Below are 22034 nucleotides of genomic sequence, written 5' to 3'. Positions count from 1 at the left end.
AGACGCCATCTTTTGTGTGGCACGGACTGAAACATACTCACATCCATAAGCGTTCAGCAGTAAGACACTCCGCTGATCACATGTTTTGATGGGAAATCTCTGGATCAATAATGCATAAAAAAAACTCTCTTTGTAAAGTGTAATCTAGAGCATGGTGACTGGCATTGATCTCAGACATCAGTTTTTACAAAACTATTTGGAACATGTCTTGCAAAAAAAACAAACGGAAAGTACAATTAATGTGTCCTGTACTGTAAATTATTACAGATATCAGACTTTTGGCGTAACCTGACCTGTTTATGAATTTGGCCTGCAAGTTGTTTTTTTTATATGCTCATAGGACTTATCGGTGACTACTATATACATAAATTGCACTAGAATCAGAGAGTGACAGCCCACACATGTGTGTCACAACCTGAGAATTGTGCGGGAGTGGAATGTTGTCGATGTAATAAAGATACATTGTTTAGTTCATAAAAGACATGTTCTGACACCATTGTTATTTTACTTGTACACAACTAGTTTTGAACTGTGCTGCTGTTTCTGTTGCCTAAACACCCACGAGGACCTGAGGATATTAGAAACTGAGGTAACACCTGGAGGTACATCCCAGGGTTTTAGAGAGGTAGGTTTCATTAAGTCCATGGTGTGGAGACACTCTAGATACTAGAACAAACATTTTAACAACATAAGCCATTGTGGTCATTTGTAAATTGTCTTGTGTATTTGCCTCAATTTGCACATGTTTGGATTTTACACCATATTACCGGATCCCTTGAAAGTGATAAATTGGGGTTTGACTGTATATTGTAATAAATACATTATACCGTACACTTTAATGTATAAACAATATACATTAAAGTGTAAAATACCAAACATTAGATTATATTATTTCTGGAAAGTGTAGGTAGCCTCTGTGGCGAAAGCAGGGTGACGGGCACAGATAGTGCCAGTATTACCAATGGACAGTTCACTCCTTTCTCATCCCTATATCATGCCAAAAACACCGTAATATAAATGTGCGGATCAAGCACGACAATAGCCATGCAAAACTCCATTTTAAAAGAGGAAGTTGTCACTATAACTTGGTTAGCTCTGGAAGTGCTGTTAGCTTTTTAGGTCCTTTTGCTCTAATATTTGAAACATAAGCAAAATGCTACTAAAATTGTTTAATAGCGTTTTTACGTCTGGAAAAACAAGATGCTGACTTTCATGGGACATCAACCAACATTGCTATAGTAACTAATGAGAAACAGTCTGTGTTGGTAAAATAAAATTGTACAGATTGATCCTTCATCTACAGTCAGGGCCATCTTAACAACATTATGGGCCCCCAGGCAAAGCAGTGCATCGGGGCCCCTAGATATAGATATAGGTATATAGATGTATATAGATACAGATATAGATATATAGAGATAGAGATAGATAGATGCACTTGCTCAGTGACCCTTGTAGGTTTTTTTTGCAGGTTTTTTTCTTTTGCAGGATTATTTATTCTCATTAAGAGCCTTGCCTGTGGGGCCCCCAGGCAGCTGCCCATTGTGCCCAATGGAAAAGATGGTCCTGTCTACAGTTCTAGATAAAATTAAATTGGATCTATAATCTTGTGATAACATCAGTGGGTTAAACACAAGAGAATTAAATTTTAATCTTTAGCCACCCACTCTCCCTCTGTAAGGTAGAATGGGTATTACATTTAATATCTTGTCTTCCTTAAACCTTGAATTAAAAACAAAGCTGTAAATGGTGAAGTGATCTGACTTCAAGTGATTTTATTTGGCTCTCAGGACTTTCTCTGATTTCTGTACTTGCAGGAATGTGTGAATGGGGTAATGTTCTACTGTATCTATAATTACTTCCCTTTTTTTTTTTACTTAGGTAGAGACATTGCCATCATCAGAAACATGCAAGAACAGAAAAACTAAGGCTCCAAGTCATTGGGGTGTGGGGCTTCGGCTTGCAATGTTTCGGTCTCTCCCTGTCATCATGTCCTCTGTCAATCTTCTTTTAAGGGATTTGGGTTACAATGCATTATCTACCATTGGAGAAGGTGCCTACTCAAAGGTCAAATTGGCAACATCCAGCAAATATCACTGCAATGTGGCCATTAAAGTGCTGGACCACAGACTGGCATCAGCAGATTTCTCAAGGAAATTCCTGCCTCGGGAGCTGGATATTTTGAGGGGTGTTCACCATCCCCATGTAATAAGCGTTTTTGAGCTTATTGAGATAAACAATGGACTACGCTTTATAGTAATGGAACTGTGCCGTACAGATCTCCTGCAGTTGATACAGAAAACAGGGAGGTTGCCAGATGAAAAGGCCAAATGTCTTTTCCAACAAATGATAAGTGGCATGAGTTATCTCCATGAACACAATGTGGTTCACAGGGATCTCAAATGTGAAAATGTGCTTCTTACAAATGATCACTGTGTCAAGATCACAGACTTCGGCTTTGGAAAAAAGTGCTTTGATGAAACAGATCTGTGTACCACTTACTGTGGTTCTCCTGCATATGCATCACCTGAGGTGAGTCTGGATATTTGGGAAGTACATAGTTAGTCCAAGCATTGAATGCTTTCTAAGTTGAGATAAAAAGTGTCACTCATAGTAAAACAATACGATTTTGTATAGTTATGGCTTTGTTAACTGTTATTAATCGTATAATACATTATGGTCATGAGTGCATTAAAAATAGAAATGTACTGCATACAATACACTACATGGGGCAGCACGGTGGCTTAGTTGTTAGCACTTCTGCCTCACAGCACTGGGGTCATAAGTTTGATTCCCAACCATGGCATTATCTGTGCGGAGTTTGTATGTTCTCCCTGTGTTTGCGTGGGTTTCCTCTGGGTGCTCCGGTTTCCTCCCACAATCCAAAAACATACTGGTAGGTTAATTGGCTGCTATCAAATTGACCCTAGTCTCTCTCTCTGTCTGTGTGTGTGTGTATGTATGTTAGGGAATTTAGACTGTAAGCTCCAATGGTGTAGGGACTGATGTGAGTGAGTTCTCTGTACAGTGCTGCGGAATTAGTGGCGCTATATAAATAAATGGTGATGATGATGATGATATGGAACATATACCTTTGGAGCTCGGAGCTAACCTTTTGTATGCCCTTCACCCACATATGTAATACATTATCTAGAAGGATACAGGGTACAATAAAATATGTAACGACAATATAGAATATTCTACTACAGTTCTTCATGCCTAATATGTTCATCTGTCCGAAGCATGTCTTTTAGCTTAGATGACATTTAAATAATACATGTTCACCAATAACATCATCCTATGTCTGTCAACAATGTCATTTATGATCTCCTTCAACCTGTGTTAGTAAATACACTCTAATAATATCAACGTTTTTTTTTTATCAACACTTGTGGGGCGGGCTATTGTCTGTTTCTTCTTCCGAGTCTCCCAATACTCAAGTTTCTTTGTACGTGAAACTGTGATCGGCCTGCCAAATACTGGGAGACTTCAAACTAAGGGTCCTAGCTGTGTTACCTTTCCCCTACAGGTCTCCCACCCCATAATTCGGGTACCTCAGAAATATTTAGTGGAAAGAGAACTAGTCCTACTTAATATAATCTCTGAGGCACATGAGAGCACACCTAGCACTCAGTTTGGTCTAAAACCTTACACACCCAAGAATAATAATCATTCTCATGGATCCCCGCTCGAGTCCGAATTATTACTGGACTGGCATCGCTGGAAGCACCTCTCTTCAACTATGGGGTCAAAGTACTTACGGACACAATACTCCTCAGACAATAGCTCCTCACACTGTCTCAGAGCTCCAAGGTTAACAAATATTCCTTTTACCCCTGAATTGAATAGATTACTTGGCTGGACCGATTGTGCTAACAACTTCTCCTTCATCCCCAACTTTTCAAAATCACTACCTGAACCATCCCTCGAGACTTGTTCACAACTGAAAGAATTGACTGTCCTGAAAAGAGAATGAGATCAGAGAAACACTGGACAGGGAAAAACAGGAAACACTGCTGCTCCATGCTGGATAACAGTCTTTGCAAAGTCCTTGGTGTTGTTAACTGGAATCTTGGGTCTCCCGGAACAGGTTCACAAGTGTAATTGGAACCTTCTCGGGGTGTGACTCCTCTGCAGTGGATGGAATGGGTACAAGTGTGTCTCTGCTACTCCTAGTGACGTGATGCTGGTCATCAACACTTGGTACCTGTCTGTCAAGCAACTTGAGCATAAGAAATTACAGTCCACAACATTCTCTCCAAGTCCAACATCATAACAGTTAGTGTAACGTATCAGGAGACAGTGTTTTGAGCATCTTTGTTGCTGTCTCACTATTTGCTCTTCTTTAACATTCCCTCCAGTATAAACTCTTCTCAGGGAAAGTCAAAAGTATTTTTAAAAGGTAACAGGTTTAAGAGGTGGCATAGGAGGGATTCTGATAGTGGGGAGGACTCGTGGCCAAAGCTTCCGGCCACTCTAATCTAGTTTCAACCATCATTCTATTCAATTCATTCTAGCTAGTACCATTTACTCTATTTTCCCACTGGTTTGTGGCTGATCAAAAGTATGTAACTTACTATTAGTGTTTATACATTATACCCATCTTCTAAAAGTTATTACCAGTAAATGAATACCCCTATCACCTTCTATATAACTCTAGGGCTACAATATCTACTAACAAAAATCTTGAATATGACCCAGCAATATTAGAAACATTTCAATAAACCTTTACCCAGATATATTACATCAGTACACCAGTACATACTTGAGAATCCTGCAAGGTGGCAATTGGATGAAGTTGATTTGTTTTACCTGGAGAATGTCCGTCTGTAGGAGGGGTATGGGATGGCTCTATTGGTATTGACTTCCTGACATTTTCTCTCAATCAAGTAAGGCAGGACATTGCCTTCCTACCAGCTTGAGAAGAAACGTCTGATGCATACCAGTATGCTCTTACCAACTTGCACATACCTTCTTTACCCAGCAGAGTCAGACCATGTTCTGCTTCAGCTAGGCCTGGAATATACACTCTGGGAGCCACAGGCCTACCTTGTCCATCTATCCAGAGTCCAGAGGACTCCTGACCACATCCCTTCACCTTCCAGACCACTTTTTCCTCCGGTAACACAAATCTCATATATTAACTAATTCATGTGTGTTTACAATTTAAAAACAGAAAACAAAACATTGATTTGTCGGTTGTCATGTTACAACCTGCTGCCCACTTGACAGCTATGTCCGCCCTGTTATTAAAGCCATGTGCAGTCATGTCTGTAAGCTTTAACTTAAATAACAGCTACCTTAGTTGGTAACTGTGTCACTGTCACAAGTCCTTCATGTAATGTGAGTGTTCTAGTCATGTACTGCTATTGTCATAAAAGTTCCTCAGTCATCTCAACATCACCCCCTATCCTAGGAAAATACTGAAAACCAATGTATATCAATTGATTTACCCTCTGCCAACTCACATGCCATTCTCAATCCCACAAGTTCAGCTACCTGGCTAAGTGAGGAGGGCAAAGGGGTCAATTTCTATAGCACCTTCGTCAATTATAACAATATCCAGTACATGTCTATCTAACTATGAAAAATATAAAACATGAAAATTTTACATTTTCTAAAGGGTTTCACTTATGTCAAGTCCTGTGGGAAAAATTTTACTCAAATGTTCCACACAGAGATGCATATCTGTATGTCTACCTAATTCACCTTCAACTAGTCTCCTGTCTCCTTCCACCCTTTATGCATCTAGAGGCACACTTTGTTCAGGAGACATATGTAGTTTAGGCAAAACTTAGGAGGGCAGATACCGCATGCAATCTATAAAGCGAATCATATTTCCACACCAAAACTCCTGCTTAAAATCAGCATCTTTTATAAACATAAAAACAAACCCTTAGCTCCTAGTTTCCCAAACTGTGCACCGCGGCTCCCAGTGGTGCCGCAGCGCTGTCACAGGGGTGCCGGGAACAGGAAGACGGGGGAAAAAAACGAACTAAAAAAAATTACCAATCCGGCGGCGCCCGGGACCCAGCATCCCCCTCCCTTCTCACTGAATGTCAGGCGTGATGTAATCACGCCCGACATTTAGGCAGGAGAGAGGAGGATGCTGGGCCCCGGGCGCCGCGGATTTGTAAAAAAAAAAATTCTTTCTTCCTGGCCATTGCGGGATGCAGAGGGGGCAGAGCAAAGATGCAGAGGGGGCAGAGCGTGGATGCAGAGGTGCAGAAAGGATGCAGAGGGGCAGTGAGTGGATGCAGGGGGCACAGAGTGTGTGGATGCAGGGGGCACAGAGTGTGTGGATGCAGGGGCACAGAGAGCGTGGATGCAGGGAGCACAGAGAGCGTGGATGCAGGGGGCACAGTGTGTGGAGATGACGCAGGGGGGCACAGAGTGTGGAGATGATGCAGGGTCACTGAGTGTGGAGATGATGCAGGGTCACTGAGTGAGTTAGCTGTAAATTATTCTTTGACAGAAATATAATTGAAAAAAATATATAAAAATATTATTTTTCCTTGGATTTATGTGTATTTTTGCTAGAGATGCTCACTGACCCCCGTGTTTTGGTTTTGGTTTTGAATTTGGATTACCTTGGTGTTTTGGTTTTGGTTTTGCGAAACCGCCCTTGTGTGTTTTGGTTTTGGTTTTGTTTGGTTTTGTTTTGCAATTTTGTTTAAAAATCAATGTTTTTGGGCATAAAATAACCGAATTTAGTGCTCCACCTGGTTCTTGGATAAGTAATGTAATTGTAAAGCTATATAATTATGAAAAAAACAGTTTGATTCCTGGTAGGCCGTCATTAATTCTACACACAAACCAGATTGTCTTCCTCTCCATCTATGCATATTGGCAATGCAGCCATCGTCTTTGGGTGTATATTACACACTACACTTATAGTTAAATATCTAAAGAAATTGACAAAGGCAGTTGGGTTTCTGTCTCTCTAGGCCCCCCTCCACTTGTAGAAAATAGTAAAAATTCAGCCGTTATAGACTGTACAATATTAATTGAAATGGACAAAGCCAGTTTGGGGTCAGTCTGTGTATGACACCCTACCCTTATTGAGAAATTGCCAAAACAGCAGCCTTTCAAGACTACGTGATATAGAAATGCTCCAAGTCCCTTTCCTATTTGGGGGTAGATTGCACCCTACACTTATACTTATAAGTATACTTATTTTTTTTGGGGGGGGTGTTTTTTTCCCTGATTTAAAAAGACTATGTACTTTTACATAGGTTTTTCCAGATGACGTACAGGGAAAACTACCATCAGGACTGGTGCCAGCACCTGCTTGCTGATTCTGCTCATATGTGGACTGCTTTGAATCCATTTTAATGAGCCCAAAGCACTTGTAGTGCGAAAATTTTTATAGATACTGCTGATAAATATGACTTTTGACAGCCAGAAAAATTTGTGTTCACACTGGGGAATATGGGAAACCCCAAAGCACTTATAGTGCAAAATATTGAAAAAAAAAAAAAGCCTCCTCTATCCTCCTCTCTTCCTGCTCTAACAAATGCTAATAGAATTGGTAATAATAATAGAATTGAATAGATTAGAATTGAAATAATAATACAAAGAATAAGGTGTACAATTATTGCTCTGTCCCTGCTCTAATACAGCCTGTGACCTAACCCTGCTCTCTCCCTCTGTCAAATGGCGATGGATTGCTGTGTAGGCGGGTATTTATGCTTTTCAAATCTTGCGAGAACCGAGCTCTGAAATACGATTACGTCACGATGACGTTTTGCCTCGATTTTGATTCCAAATGGGCGGGAGAGTACCGAGCCTGATCGGCTCAGTAATCGGATAGGCGAAGTTCGAGTGGGTTCGGATCTCTAGGAACCGAGCCCGCCCATCTCTAATTTTTGCATACAACTAAATAAGTATTTCTGTCCTGACCTAAATACTTATTACGTTTTTTGACCCAGCTACTTATAAAATGGGACTGCTCAGTAATTATTTTTTGGAGGGGTGCGTTGAAAAAATTATGGAGACTCTATCGAGTCTGGTGAGGCAGACAGAGAGCATCTGCAGCGAGTAGGCCAGTTTGGGAAAGATAATCAATTTGAGTACAGTGTTTCTGCCTAGTAGAGAAAGGGAAAAGACAAGTGTCGGCGCTGGCAAATCTTTATATTTTTATATTTATAATTATTTAGTTTACAGACATACATTGATTAATATTGGAATTGTTATACCTAATACATGATTTTTATATCTGTATTTTATGTGATTTTATATCTTTTGTTTTTACTCCATGTATGCAGTTTATATTTGCCTTCAAATTTATACATTATAGTTTATTTATACAGATTATAAATGAAAGGGTTTACAATTCAGGTTACAATGCAATTGTTTACCAATTAATTTACCCTTAATTTTTGACAGTACCATAGTTGTTATATATACTTCTGTATTACAAATTCTTGTTTTATATGCCTATTGCTTGAGAAACATAATATCGCTATTTGTCATATGTAAAATTGTTTATTATCAACATCGAGCAACTGGCCAATAACAATACATATAATCACATGATTGGGTATAGCGCTGTAAACATGTAACCTTTTGCCAGCTCCGTTGCATGGTTTACAAAAGACGTATGGATCAATGAGATCTTACCTCTGATGAAACCGCCCATTGAAGGGGCGGAAAAACACGTCAGGAAGACGCCAGTGAGCACAGATGCACCTTGTTTTTTTGTTTTTCTTTTTTTGTGTATACATGCTCTTTTACTGAGGCAATACAATGAACTGGAGCATTATAGCTCATTTGCACTATAAGCTTACAGCTTCATTCAGTTCTAAAGACTCAATTATGGGCTTCAAGGAGGATACCAGGAATATTCATCTGTCCCTGTAAGGCAGTGGTTCCCAAACTTTCTCAGTTCGAGGCACCCTTAAGGTCATCATAATTTTTCCAAGGCACCCCATAGCCAAAATTATTACCGGGTAGTCCCGTTTTTAAGTAGTTGGGTCAAAATGACGTAAGATGTATTTAGGCCCATTCACCATCACATTGTGCCCCTTCATCATATCACTGCGCCCCTTCACCATATTACTCTGTCCCCTTCTTCGCCATCTCTCTGTCCCCCTTCAGCGTCTCTCTCTGTCCCCCTCCTTCAGCGTGTCTCTCTCTGTCCCCCTCCTTCAGCGTGTCTCTCTCTGTCCCCCTTCAGTGTCTCTCTCTGTCCCCCTTCAGTGTCTCTCTCTGTGCCCCTTCAGCGTCTCTGTGCCTCTTCAGCGTCTCTGTCCTCCTTCAGTGTCTCTCTCTGTCCTCCTTCAGTGTCTCTCTCTGTCCCCCTTCAGTGTCTCTCTCTGTCCCCCTCCTTCAGCGTGTCTCTCTCTGTCCCCCTCCTTCAGCGTGTCTCTCTCTGTCCCTCTCCAGTGTCTCTCTGTGCCCCTTCAGTGTCTCTCTCTGTCCCCCTTCAGTATCTCTGTCCCCCTTCAGTGTCTCTCTGTGCCCCTTCAGTGTCTCTCTCTGTGCACCTTCAGCGTCTCTCTGTCCCCCTTCAGCGTCTCTCTGTCCCCCTTCAGCGTCTCTCTCTGTCCCCCTTCAGCGTCTCTCTCTTTCCCCCTTCAGCGTCTCTCTCTGTACCCCTTCAGTGTCTCTCTCTGTCCGCCTTCAGTGTCTCTCTGTGCCCCCCTTCACTCACCTTTTTTCGTGACGTCCTCTCTGTTGCTGCTCCTCACTGAGGCTGACGGACTTGATGAGGTCACGCCCGGCAGTCAGTGAGGAGGAGGATCCGGCGCTGGATGATGGGTATTTTTTTCTCTTCTTTTTCTTGCTAGGGATCGCGGCACCCCTGTGACAGTGCCGTGGCACCCCAGGGAGCCGCAGCGCACAGTTTGGAAACCACTGCTGTAAGGTACAGCAGTTGTATGTTGAAGAGGAGACGTTTTGGCATACACAGTGTGTATATAAACAATAAAGGGAACAAAGGGCATCCCTGACGCATGCCTCCTTGTCTAAAAAAAGGGGTTAGATATATGTCCATTAGAAACTATATGAGTTTGGGGGTTGGTGTATAAAGTCTGCAATGTAAGAATATTCTCTGGGAAACCAAACCTAAGAGATTCAAAGAGATCATCCCAAGTCACCAGATCAAAAGCTTTTTCAGCATCTAGTGATAAAAGTAAATGTGGGCTGTGGTCCCCAGAGGAGTTCAAGTGAGAAATAATAGTTAATATTTTTGGAATATTTGTGACTGAATTTCTCCTCCAGACAAAACCCGTTTGATCTTTATGGATAATCATGGGAAGGATTGTCTTCAGCCTTTCTGCCATGATTTTGGTTAGTATTTTATAATCTACATTCAACAAAGATATCGGTCTATAAAAGCCTGGTTCATCTAGGGGTCTGTCTGGTTTGGGTAAAACTTTAAGAGTAGCAGAGTTAAAATGGAGGGGAAAAGTGTGGTTGGCAAGAACATGATTAAAAATTTAGTAAGGGGTTCAGCCACAATGTTTGCCAATATCTTGTAGAATTCTCCACTTAGACCATCTGGGCCAGGAGATTTAAAAGATTTTAATGCTTTAAGTGTGAAAGTGACTTCCTCCAGATTGATAGGTGCTAATAGTGATTCAGCCTGTTGGTCCGTTATGTTAGGGAGATACACTTTATCCCAGAACAGTCGCTTATTATCAGTGTTCAAATTGTCTTGTTTATATAGTTTTTAATAGCATTTGTGAAGGATATTAAGGATCTCTTTCCTCTCAGAAGACAAAACACCAGCCTTGTTTATAAGAGCAGGGATATTAGTAGGGGGGCATTCGCCTTGTAACAAATTAGCAAGCAGGCAGCTATTTTTGTTGCCATGTCTATAAAATTGAAATTTCGATAGTGGGAATTCCTGTCTGCTATCTGTATGAGTAAATTATCAAACTGGGATTTCTTTTGATCATAGAGGCATTTGTCAGAGGGGGCATTGCTACGCTTCCAAACTTGGAAGGCTTCGGTTAAGTCATTTTGTATATCAAAAGCTAAGATTGAGATTTAGAGTATTTGCTGACGTATGAGATTATATCCTCTCGGATAACCGCCTTGGCTGTCTGCCAAAATAGAATAGGGTCAGACAGATGAAATTCATTATTATAAAGAAATTAATGCCAAGCGGCAATGAGTCTATTCCTAAAGGGTAGTGAATTCGCTTGATAGGTTGGGAATCTCCATTGTTTGTGGGAGCCCCTAGGGTTACCACTGGCAACCTCCAATCACACCATGATCAGTTAAAGCTTTTCATGTTTCGCAGCAACTAGGTGCGTTTCTTGTAGGAAGGTGACATTGACTTTGGGTTTCTTTAAGGTAAAAAGCATTTTCCTTTAGACCAGGGAGTGGATACCTCCCACATTCCATAAACAAATTTTTAACTTATTCATAAGACCGAACAACCCGTTGGTCATAGTGCTCTGGAGCATGAGTATGAGCCACATTCTTCCACCCCCCCTCAAATCATATACTGACTGAAGTAGGATCCAACTCCCACACCACCACCCCTAAGTACAAACACAAGACCTGTAGTAAAATCGGGTGTATATTTGTAGGAACACACTGGAAGAACACTGGAAATACAAAAGCAAAAGTAAAAAATTAAACAAAGGAGTTATACTCCTTACTCATAGTAGTTCAATGAAAGCTCAGTCTTGATTTACCAAGGCTGAGGTGAAATGTCTATTTTAAGACTAACAACCCTAAGAGTCTCATGGACGTTATATATAGTAAAACCTGGACCGTAAAATTTTATATTACAAGGCTCAAATACCTAATAATAGAAAGAAAAATAATGATCTCTAGTTTTATATAGTCTTCTTTTCTGGGTTTATAGAACTTTAGCTCAATTAACAAATATGGTCCCCCAATTTTCATCCAACCCACCCAAGTGTGTTTAGTTATCAACTGGTATTCTTATGGCAGAGTTGTCACATCCGTCTAACAAGTATAGAATTACCAGTGATAATGGGCAAGGTGAAAACAGGGGAGTTAAGGAACCTGACCCCATTACATGTTCAATGTTGGTATACTAACTGTCACGAACGCCCAGCCTGTCTCAGATAGAGCAATATGAACAGCTGGCCGTTACTGGAGTCACCTTAGTCACTTACCAATGAATACACCTTTTCTGCCACCACAAATGTTTTAATATGTCGTCCTTGCTTTCACCAAAACCACTTATTAATGTTTGACACTTAAATCACATACACATGTAACATGAGCCTCACTTGGCTTCGTAAATTCACAAAGAATCACGGAGAATGTGCTAAATTAAATTTATTTTAATCTGAAAAATGTTTCCAAGGCTTAATTACAAAACAGTTAACATAGAAGATAAGTTGCACGAATAAGTTTATAAAAATAGGAAACAAAACCAGAATCACTAACTTACTAGTTAAGATGTGGCGTGTGGCGAGTAAGAGAAGGATGGCACACTTTCCCCTCTTAGAAAATGCACACGTTATTGTCTAAGACAGAAGGTTTTAACCATTTCTCCACATAGCTCTAATCCCCATTTTTGGAGGTTAGCTATCAATCAGGGCAGATTGATTTCCAGAATGTCACAGGGCTTTGGAAGTGAGTTAGGGATGTCCTGAGATCAGGAATGTACACAGGGCCTGAGTTCAAACGTCTGCTCGTTCTGCTTTGCTGGTCAGGTCCACATATCCTCTACATACAAAAAAAATCCTCAGAGATGCTTATCTGTCCCTGGGTCTGGCTAATTTCAAAAGATTACTGATACTTGCATAGGTTCAGACTCATGTCGTTTAGCAAAGCACACATTGAGATTACAAATTCAAGGTTACATGCACTATACATTGTCATACCTGAATATTAAGGAAAAATAACAAAAATACATAATCATCACACTAACTGTAAACTGTAAAACAGAACTAGTATCTAGGTTAATGTGTTACTGTGACTGGATCACTTATAAATAGCTTATTTGTGGCTGGATCACGTCGAAATAATTTATTGTAGAAATGTATTTCAATCAGAGGTGCAGGCACCAATGTATACTTTGAAATGCACTTATTGTGTTACATTGGGATGTGTTTTGTATGCAAGTGTCATTGTTTGGGTTTGTAACATTGCTAGAGGAAGTCTGTTTGCTGATAGCAGGAAACATTAAGTAAGTCTTTATGTGAAGTGACAAACACCTGTTTAGCCTGTATACCCAGCAGGGGGACGCTGCCTGGAGTGACTGCATCTCAGATAATGCAAGCATTAAGTTTTAGCACATAACAGAGAAGTGTAAATTTTGTTAGCTTTGCATTGCATGTAAATCCATGATTGGGTAAACAACTTGCATCCTGATTCTAAAAATAGCCTGTGTATAAAAAGCACTGTCTTCTATTGAAAATTGTTCTTCTGATTCCATCTGACGTGAGCACTGGTACCTTCAACCAGTGTGACTGCAAATAAACATCACTTGCTTCCAAGACCTGCTTGAAAACATCTTCCATGCTGAAAATCCTGTGACCTACAGATTATACCCAAAATCGAATCCGTTCCCGGCTGTTTCTGAGGTTTGGACCCAGCATCCAGTACCACCGCTCTGCCTGTTACCCAGCAGCTCTGGCCAGTGTGATAGGCCAGTGGGGATCCATCCACAGCAACCCTGATCCATAGGAAGAGGTCAGGAGTACCAGCCCAGGTACACCAGTAACGGAGTACATTAGCAGCGTCAGTTATCCAGAAGAAACCCGGTACTGGATGCCGGGAAAGGAGTCCAATGGTGGCAGCACTTGTGAACCCGTCCTTCTGTGGTGAGAGGGCGCGTTTGGGATAATGAAAGGGAACGGTGGCAAAGTAAGCCCAGCCGGTCCCCAGCAATAACAGACAGGGTGGCATAGGCGGTCCATCCTGTCACAGTTACAATCAAAGATTATGGGTACTGACTCAATAAAAGTAATTTCTGTACCTTGTGGAGACCATGTCAAATATGTGATACTATGTCCATTGAAGGTCAATTGTCTCTACATATTACAATGTTGTATATTTGGTTGTATCTAGTAGAGTAAATGTGTAAAAAGGAAAGGGGAAGAAGTAGTCCTGATGAAATGTGTGAGAAGGAAGGGAAGGTTGCGGAGAGGGGAGGGGATGAAAGATGATATGAGTTATTGTAGGGTTAGTGAAAGGGGAAGTGAGAGGGTTAAGGATATGAAGAGTTAAGTAAATATTGCCAGTGTAATTTCTGTTGTACTGTAAAGTTCTGGGATTCACATCAGTTAGTAGAAGTACTTGCAGTGTTCGTATCCGTTGATTCAGCTTGCTCCTCGTGTAAGTAGTGTTGGGCATCTGCTGGTGTTAGAAAGTCTTTAAAAGTATTGCCCTGAGAATAAGTGCAGTCTGGCTGGATATATGAGGGCAAATTTCCGTTTCAATTGGATTAGATTGGAGTCTTTTCATGCTTTTCAAACCTCTGCGGAGACGTCCTGAAAAGATGTAAAGGCTTTTGCCCTCCCAATACACAGAGTCCACCCTCTTGTAAGCTTTTTGAGCATAGTTAAGACATCTGAAAATCACTGCCCTAGGTCGGGTAGAAACATCATCCCTCGTTGGGCCTAGTCTATGGGCTCTTTCCACAACAATGGGTCTCAGTCTGCTGGTAAATTTACCAGGCTTGGCCATGTGGTACATATAAATTGTTGCAGCGCTGGACCTTTTAGTGTTTCCGATAAGCCTACAATACGTAAATTGTTCCGTCGGGAACGATTTTCCAGATTATCTACTTTATTCCACAGTTGGTTACCTGATGTAATAAGAGAAGCGCGACCTTCTGATAAGGTCTCCGATTTGACATTCATTCGTCTGTGTCTTTTGTGAAGTTTGTGTAATTTGCTCTCTTAGTTCGTGAATTGCAGAGTAAAATTTATTTGATTGCTCTTGAAGGAGTGACTCCATAGTTTCTTTTATAGCTTTTACAATATCTGAGTAGGAGATAGGGTTTTCAGAAAGGCATGTGGGATCTTTGTCCATAGAAGATTCATTTGTGTTTTGTTTGTCAGAGGAGAAAGCATTAGTGTCAGGCTTCTTTTTGTCGACTTTGACACATTGTGGTTTAGAATGAACACATTTTTCCATTTTGTATTTACACAAGAGTATTCGAGGAATAACAATGTTGAGCCTTAGTAAAACAATCCGCAGGTAATAATGTAATTAGCATGAGGCCACATATAGGGTTGGAAGGACGGGCCTGGTTACATTGCGAATAGGCACATTGTGCACCTGTTGCCAAACATGTCTGCTCACAGCGCTCCAAGTGATATGGTAATATTTGGAGATATATCAGTACTAATGACGATGAAGATCTTGGATTGTAAAAAGATGTAAATTGGTAGAGACAATGAGTTAAAATTGTATTGTAATAATGGATACTCTCCTGTAGATGGCAATAAATAACGATCAAAATTGTCAATTATATGAGTGAAGGGTTGAAGAAGGAATGACCTGCAGTGATAGGGCCTGCAATAGTATGTCACAGGACTCAGGGTTTGTAAAATAGGGGCATCAGTGAGGCAGATCGTGGTGATGGGAGCCACATACTGAGGATTTCACCTCTATTTTCGGTCAAAGCAGTGGCAAGGTTGTAGGTAGCTGCAAACTCTATGCAGTGGAAAGCCTGTTGAGAGGTAAGAGTAGCTACAAAGCTGGTTACATTCAGAGCTATTCAGTTCAGACTGTGAACCCAGTGTGAGTAAAGCAGACAGGTATCAGGCAAAGTGTATGACTCCCGGCTCAGAGCAATGGCGCTGGGCACAGCTCTTCTAGCACAAGTGCCTGGTCCGCGAGTCTTCCCGGCAGTCTCACTCCTCTCCCCTCCGATGTAATCAGGAGAAGTGCAGTCTAAAAAGAGAAGGGTCTGTCTGGGATGGGATCCCAGAGGAGTACTGGATTAATAACACTATGTGGCATACTGAAGAGTAAAAATTCCACTGGTCTGAATGAGCGGTTTTCGCACTGAAATCTCTGCGCATCCGTCAGTCGGTGATTGTAATCTTCCAGAGTCGAATATTGCTGCAAATTTAACTTAGGTTGAGTTTTGTGGTGGCCGTGATTACAGCTCTAAGAAAGTCTGACCAGCCATCTCGGCTGCCATGCCACACCCCGCATATAAACTTTATTAATCAACTGCTGGGCAAATTTTCCATCCCAACTGAGTGTTAGTCGAAGCTAGAAGCTATGACATGCAGAAGGTAATGCCTGGACAAGCTATGTAAATATTACCAACCTGCTGCTTTGCATAGTTTATTTACTGAAGCCTAAGCCCTTTGTGCCCTGGAGGCTGCCACTGCCCTTGTGAAATGCACCCTCAATTTCTTTGATACCTAACTTCCATTCTTCTTCTAAACCTGTGAAATTGCTTCTCTTATCTACCTTGCAATAGTACATTGATGGGGCTTGCCTTTGTTGTGGACCTTTGTGAAGTACAAAAGAGATGTTCTGTTTTCCTGAATTCCTTTGTTCTTGAGAGTTACACCAAAATTGCTTTGACCAAGTCTATAGTATGTAATTATACTGTCTCATTAGTAGGATTTGGACAAAGGGGCAGAAGCAACTTTTCTTGATTGATATGAAAAATCAACTGTACCTTAGGCAAGAATGTAGAATTTGCCTATATCACTACCTTATCTGTGTTTATGTTAAAAAATCGTTCCATGTATCATAAGCAAGAATAGTGTCTTGAGTGGGAGCCATTTACTAGAGCCTCCAAACACAATTAAAATCCCACTATGCCACAAAATATTTAATGCAAGGATGAATCATTTTAGCTGCTTGAAAGGATCTTCTTAACAGATCATCCGACTTCAATCTTGTGTCCAAGAATACACTAGGTACCGAAATCTGTACCTCCTATGTACTAAGGGCCAAACACTTCTATATAACCTCTTGAAGGAAATCCAGCACCAGAGATGTGCTAGTAGCAAAAGGATTAATCAGTCTGGGTTTGCACTAGTATATGAATGTCTCCCAAACTCTGTAGTACACTGCAGTTGGATTTTTATTTCTTGCTTGTAATAATACCTCAATTACTTTGTCAGAGATTGTTTTATTTTTGAGCAGCCACCACTCAATCTCCATACCATCAGGGAGAGATGGAATCAAATGACTAAAAGGGTCTTGATGCAGACGATCTGGTGCAGAGGTAGAGGTCTAGGTTGTTCTAGGAGCATCTTCTATGCTACTGCAAACCACTAGCAGCGAGGCTAGAATAGCTTTTACTTCTACTGCTTCTATATTGATCTTCTCCAGCATGCATGCAATAAGAGAAACGGGGGAACAAATACCTCAGTTTGAAGTTTCAAGCATTTATTCCCTATGCTCTGGAGTCTTTGTGAAGAGAGGTGCATCACCTCCTTTTGTAATGTCCATTCTCCTGGGTAGAACTTATGCCAACTGAAACAATCCAAGCCTTGTTTTCCTTGCCTGCTATGTGAAAAGCTGAAAGAGATCTCAGACAAATTGATAAAATTATTGATACCTCTATCATGGTATTTTTGCTCTTAATGCCTCCTTATCAGGCTGTGAACACCACTACCATCTGGTTGAAAAGATCTTGAGATGTTTGTGTTGCAACGGAAGTAGAAAATGCAGTATCTTTTTGTTTTAAAGCCATGCTCCCTCTGTTACTTCTGTATGCAGAGGAGCACCCCAACCTTTGCAGCTTGAATCTGTTGTTGGCACAGCCCATTTCTATTCTGAGAATGATACTCCCCTTTCCCTTAATGCTGTATCTTACCAGTTGAGAGACTCCCTGGTGCTCTTTGTCAGTCTTATAGGCTGAATCTGAACAGTGATACCACTGATTGACAGAACCAAATTAAAGACCATATGGGCCTGGATGTGATAATTATGAAAGGCTTATTTTGAGCCTGGTGCTGCCAGAAGGGGTGTGACCAGTGTCATAAGGGCATGGTCAGCACAATGGACATAGCTAGTGCCACCCTCTGGCCACTTCTATCTCCTTTTCCAATATCAGAGGGTACCCAGGTGGGGAAGAAAGACCAGACAGATTAAACAATAGTTAATTATGCATTATGAATTAACATTTTTAACCCAAATATTGATGCATACTGCCCAGCAACACTGATCTAATATATGTCTGATGGGCTGATTGTATACAGTTTCTGTCTAACAAATGAATGTATTGATTATCTCTCTGAATTTGGATTATTGGGTGCAGTTGTTAATGAAAAAAGGACACTCTTTGGGCAAGTAAAAACTGTATCTGTATGTGTGTATGTGTGTATGTATGTGTATGTGTATATATATATATATATACATAATATATATATATATATATATATATATATATATATATATATATATATATATATATATATATATATATATATATATATAATGAGAGAGAGAGAGACACAGACAAAAGACCGCATATAAAGGGTATCAATCAGCAGACATGAGCCTGCATATAAATGCCACAAGAGACTGTATATTGATACAATATCAATCAATATAGACAGGAGGGCCTGATATCGAGTAGTACTCCAGATTGTGTCGCGTAAATTGTGTGAATTCCCTCTTTGTATGCTCACATAAAGAATGCATCTCACACTTGCAACTCTTTATGACTGGAGAGGCTGAACGTGGGGAGGGAAGGGATGGAGTAACATAGACCAAATACAGTAAGGGCATGTTCATGCAAATGCAGTAGATGCATACCACCTGTTATGAGTATATACAACTGTTAGGATGCAAAACTTTTGCAGTGCTATAAAGGGAGGTGTAATTACGATGATGATGAACGTCATAAATGTGGCACATATGCTGCTGATGCTCTGCATATGTATCAAAAGATGCTATTTTTTCATGTGCGTCTTTTATAACTTACATTACATCCACTTTGAAAACAATTTAGCAGCAGGCCCAGGAGACTGAATATAAATGCATTGATTTTCTAAATGGTGAGATCTCTGAGATTTTACAAAAAAAAAAATTGCTTCATTTAATAGGTTTACAGAAAGGAAGGCCAACCGTCTCACATATTGCTGTATTTATTTCTAGTAGCCATGAAAGGCATTTGGAGTTTCCAAATGTTTTTTTTTTTACCTCCTGTTCCATGTGGGCTGCTAATGGTCCTTCAAAAATAAAGATATGAATAACAATTCAAAAGTGCTGAAATAGAGGCTGGCTTGTCTTTGTTTTATGCACCTGCTATTGCGTCCATATTGACCCATGATTATGAACTTCTCCATCTATATCCAATTCAATACCAATAATTGTATTGACCCTAGCCTTCTCCAGCAGCCATTTGTACCTCTCATAGACCTGGCCAAACTCATTGACTCCGTCTATCTATCATCTGTCGGCCACACTGCCCTTTGTGCTATTGGCCTGCCTCTCTGTCACAGCTCCCACTGACCTAATAAATACCTAATGCTTGAAAACAACCCCCTGTCATTCTATGAACTGTCTTGTGTGAGTCTGCTACAGATCAATAGTTCACTTCTGTAAGATGTTTCTAAAAAAGGCTGTGCGATGTACAGGCTCATGTTTACTCGGGCATCCCTGCAGTGACATATTCCTCTTTTGAAAACAAAACCAGAGAACTCATTATACCTCCCTCCACCCCAGTGGTGCCTTTCCATCAACTAAATTTTCCCTCTACCTAGACAACCCAGTTACCCCTTTGCCTTGAATCCCAGGTCCCACTTCACACTTCATCTTCTCCCTCAGAACTGATTCCACACCTTGGCATCCCTAAGTTTATCTCCCTTTGTCACATAACACTCACTCCAACCATCATCCACATGCCAATCTGTCCCTGATCATTGCCCACCCACTGCTATCACTATCCCGTTTGTCATTATAGACAGTGACCCACAAAGCAGCATAAATAATAATTTATATATTTATTATAATTTGTCATTGCTCATGTGAAAGCGATCACTTCTTCTCAATCCGTTTGGCAGGTAGCCACAGATGAGTCTGATTCATAGCTGCATCTGCTGCAGTGATCCTCTGCAGCCCGCACTAACTCAAACCCCAATTCCTTCACAGCCTGCCCTATACAGCTCAGTGATTTTTGTTATCTCCCTTTTCTAGCACAAAACAGATTCCCGTTACTTCACCACCCAAAGTGACCTGTACTGTTAGGAGGACATGAGGACTGGGTTTGGGAAACACTGCCCTTCTCAGATCAAGAACTGTTCAAAGGTCTCCTGTCTGTTGTTCCAAGATAAAAAGATTGTGTTAGAAGCTGGTACTTCTCTGAGATGTGGGTACTTGTTTGTCCATGAGTGTAAATTGCGTAATCCTCATCATCATCACCATTTATTTATATAGCGCCACTAATTCCGCAGAGAGCTCAGCCACATCAATCCCTGCCCCAATGGGGCTTACAGTCTATATTCCCTAACGCACAAACAAACACACAGACTAGGGTCAATTTTTTTTGTTAGCAGCCAATTAACCTACCAGTATGTTTTTTGGTGTGTGGGAGGAAACCAGAGCACCCGGAGGAAACCCACGCAAACACAGGGAGAACATACAAACTCCACACAGATAAGGCCATGGTCGGGAATTGAACTCATGACCCCAGTGCTGTAAGGCAGAAGTGTTAACCACTTAGCCACCGTGCTGCTATAATTTTCATTGAGGGTGACTGAGTTCACGATTTCACAAAACCACATTTTCTGGGAACCACTCAAAACTAGTAATCTAATATTCTAATATCCATGAAAAACACCCCTGGGTAGGGGCTTATCTAGAACGGGTGTCTTACAGACTTTTCAGGGCAAGTTCCAGATCCATACTGCAAGCTGTATCCAGGATTCAATGATGCAAGCTGTACGTTTCTCAGTTAGACTCCAGCTAGTGTTCCGCATGCGTGCATTGATCCAGAAATTGCATCAACTGCTCAGGTCACGCAGCTTGAAGAGACAAGAAAAATACAAGGAAGGAGGAGTCACACTATATACCTTGTGGAGGTGTCATCTTTTTCTTGTCTCTACTAAGCTAAGGGTTAAACCATTCATGAGGGCTGCCAAATAATAGGGCAGTTCTAGTTTTTATAATGAAGTGCTGTATATAAACACATTTTTTGTATATTGCTCCTGAGTTTCAGTGCTAAGCAGAGCTATTTCTTGCAGGTGCTGCAGTGCATTCCTTATGATCCAAAGAAGTATGACATTTGGAGCTTGGGAGTGATCCTTTACGTGATGGTGACTGGTCTCATGCCATTCAGTGACTGCAAGCTCAGTTCACTGCTAAAGCTTCAGCAGATGGGGGTGGTATTTCCAGAATCTGTGGCTTTGGATGAAAAATGCAAAAGCCTAATCAAACAAATGTTGCATTACAACCCTCATGCTCGACCAGACCTCTGCACAGTATTAAAGCAAGGTTGGATAGGAGATAAATAAAGCCGTCCAAACAAGAAGAATAAGACATGTTGTTCATTGTTTTATGGTTTTAGCATTTTTTTACCGATCACCTTACAAAATTTGGAGCAGATATGACCATATGGAAGCACTGATCATACTATTTTAAAATACTTTGTAGTTGTAAGTAGTCTATTGTTGCTCTAACACTACTATATTAACTCTATATGAATATATATTGCATTAGTTGGATATAGATTATACTCAGCTCATTCTTTTTAGAGTGAGTTTCCCCATATAAATTAAATTAATCACAGCCAGCATGATTGGTAATGCGATCCAATGTACATTTTGTGGCTTATTTTGTGACACTTCTGGAACTACAGTTAGAGGGTGAATACTGCTGTGCAATATATGGCAAAGTTGCTTCCCTGGAATCTCAGATTCAGGATTTTAATGAGCAGATGGCAACACTAAGGTCATGCAGAAGAGTTTGCTGTTCATTGAGCAGGCACTGGTTGGAGCCAGTGTAGAAGGGGGTGGGACATGTCAGAACAGGGTCCTGAGAAGTCAGAATTCTATTAGAGAACAATAGAAAAGGGCCACTATAGGACGATGTGGAGAAAATTGAGAATTATACTCCGTTAATTTCCTTTCCTTGGCATACTCCATGGCAGCCCTATATTTTACTACCCTTGATCT

At 40.8% G+C, this 22034-nt stretch overlaps 1 protein-coding gene across 1 annotated transcript; it reads left to right on the top strand.

Annotated features, from left to right (window-relative positions):
- Positions 1 to 442: 442 nt before the first annotated feature.
- TSSK6 (testis specific serine kinase 6) lies at positions 443 to 21397 on the top strand. Its single transcript, XM_075190876.1, has 3 exons — positions 443 to 629; positions 1883 to 2529; positions 21105 to 21397. Exons 2-3 carry the CDS (start codon positions 1963 to 1965, stop codon positions 21372 to 21374), a joined length of 837 nt encoding a protein of 278 aa, XP_075046977.1. The 5' UTR covers positions 443 to 629; positions 1883 to 1962; the 3' UTR covers positions 21375 to 21397.
- Positions 21398 to 22034: the final 637 nt, after the last annotated feature.

Source organism: Mixophyes fleayi, chromosome 1 (genome assembly GCF_038048845.1).
Source record: "Mixophyes fleayi isolate aMixFle1 chromosome 1, aMixFle1.hap1, whole genome shotgun sequence".
Lineage (NCBI taxonomy): Eukaryota > Metazoa > Chordata > Amphibia > Anura > Limnodynastidae > Mixophyes > Mixophyes fleayi.
Note: the sequence above shows the minus strand (reverse complement) of the source record. Positions and strands in the feature narration are given on the sequence as shown.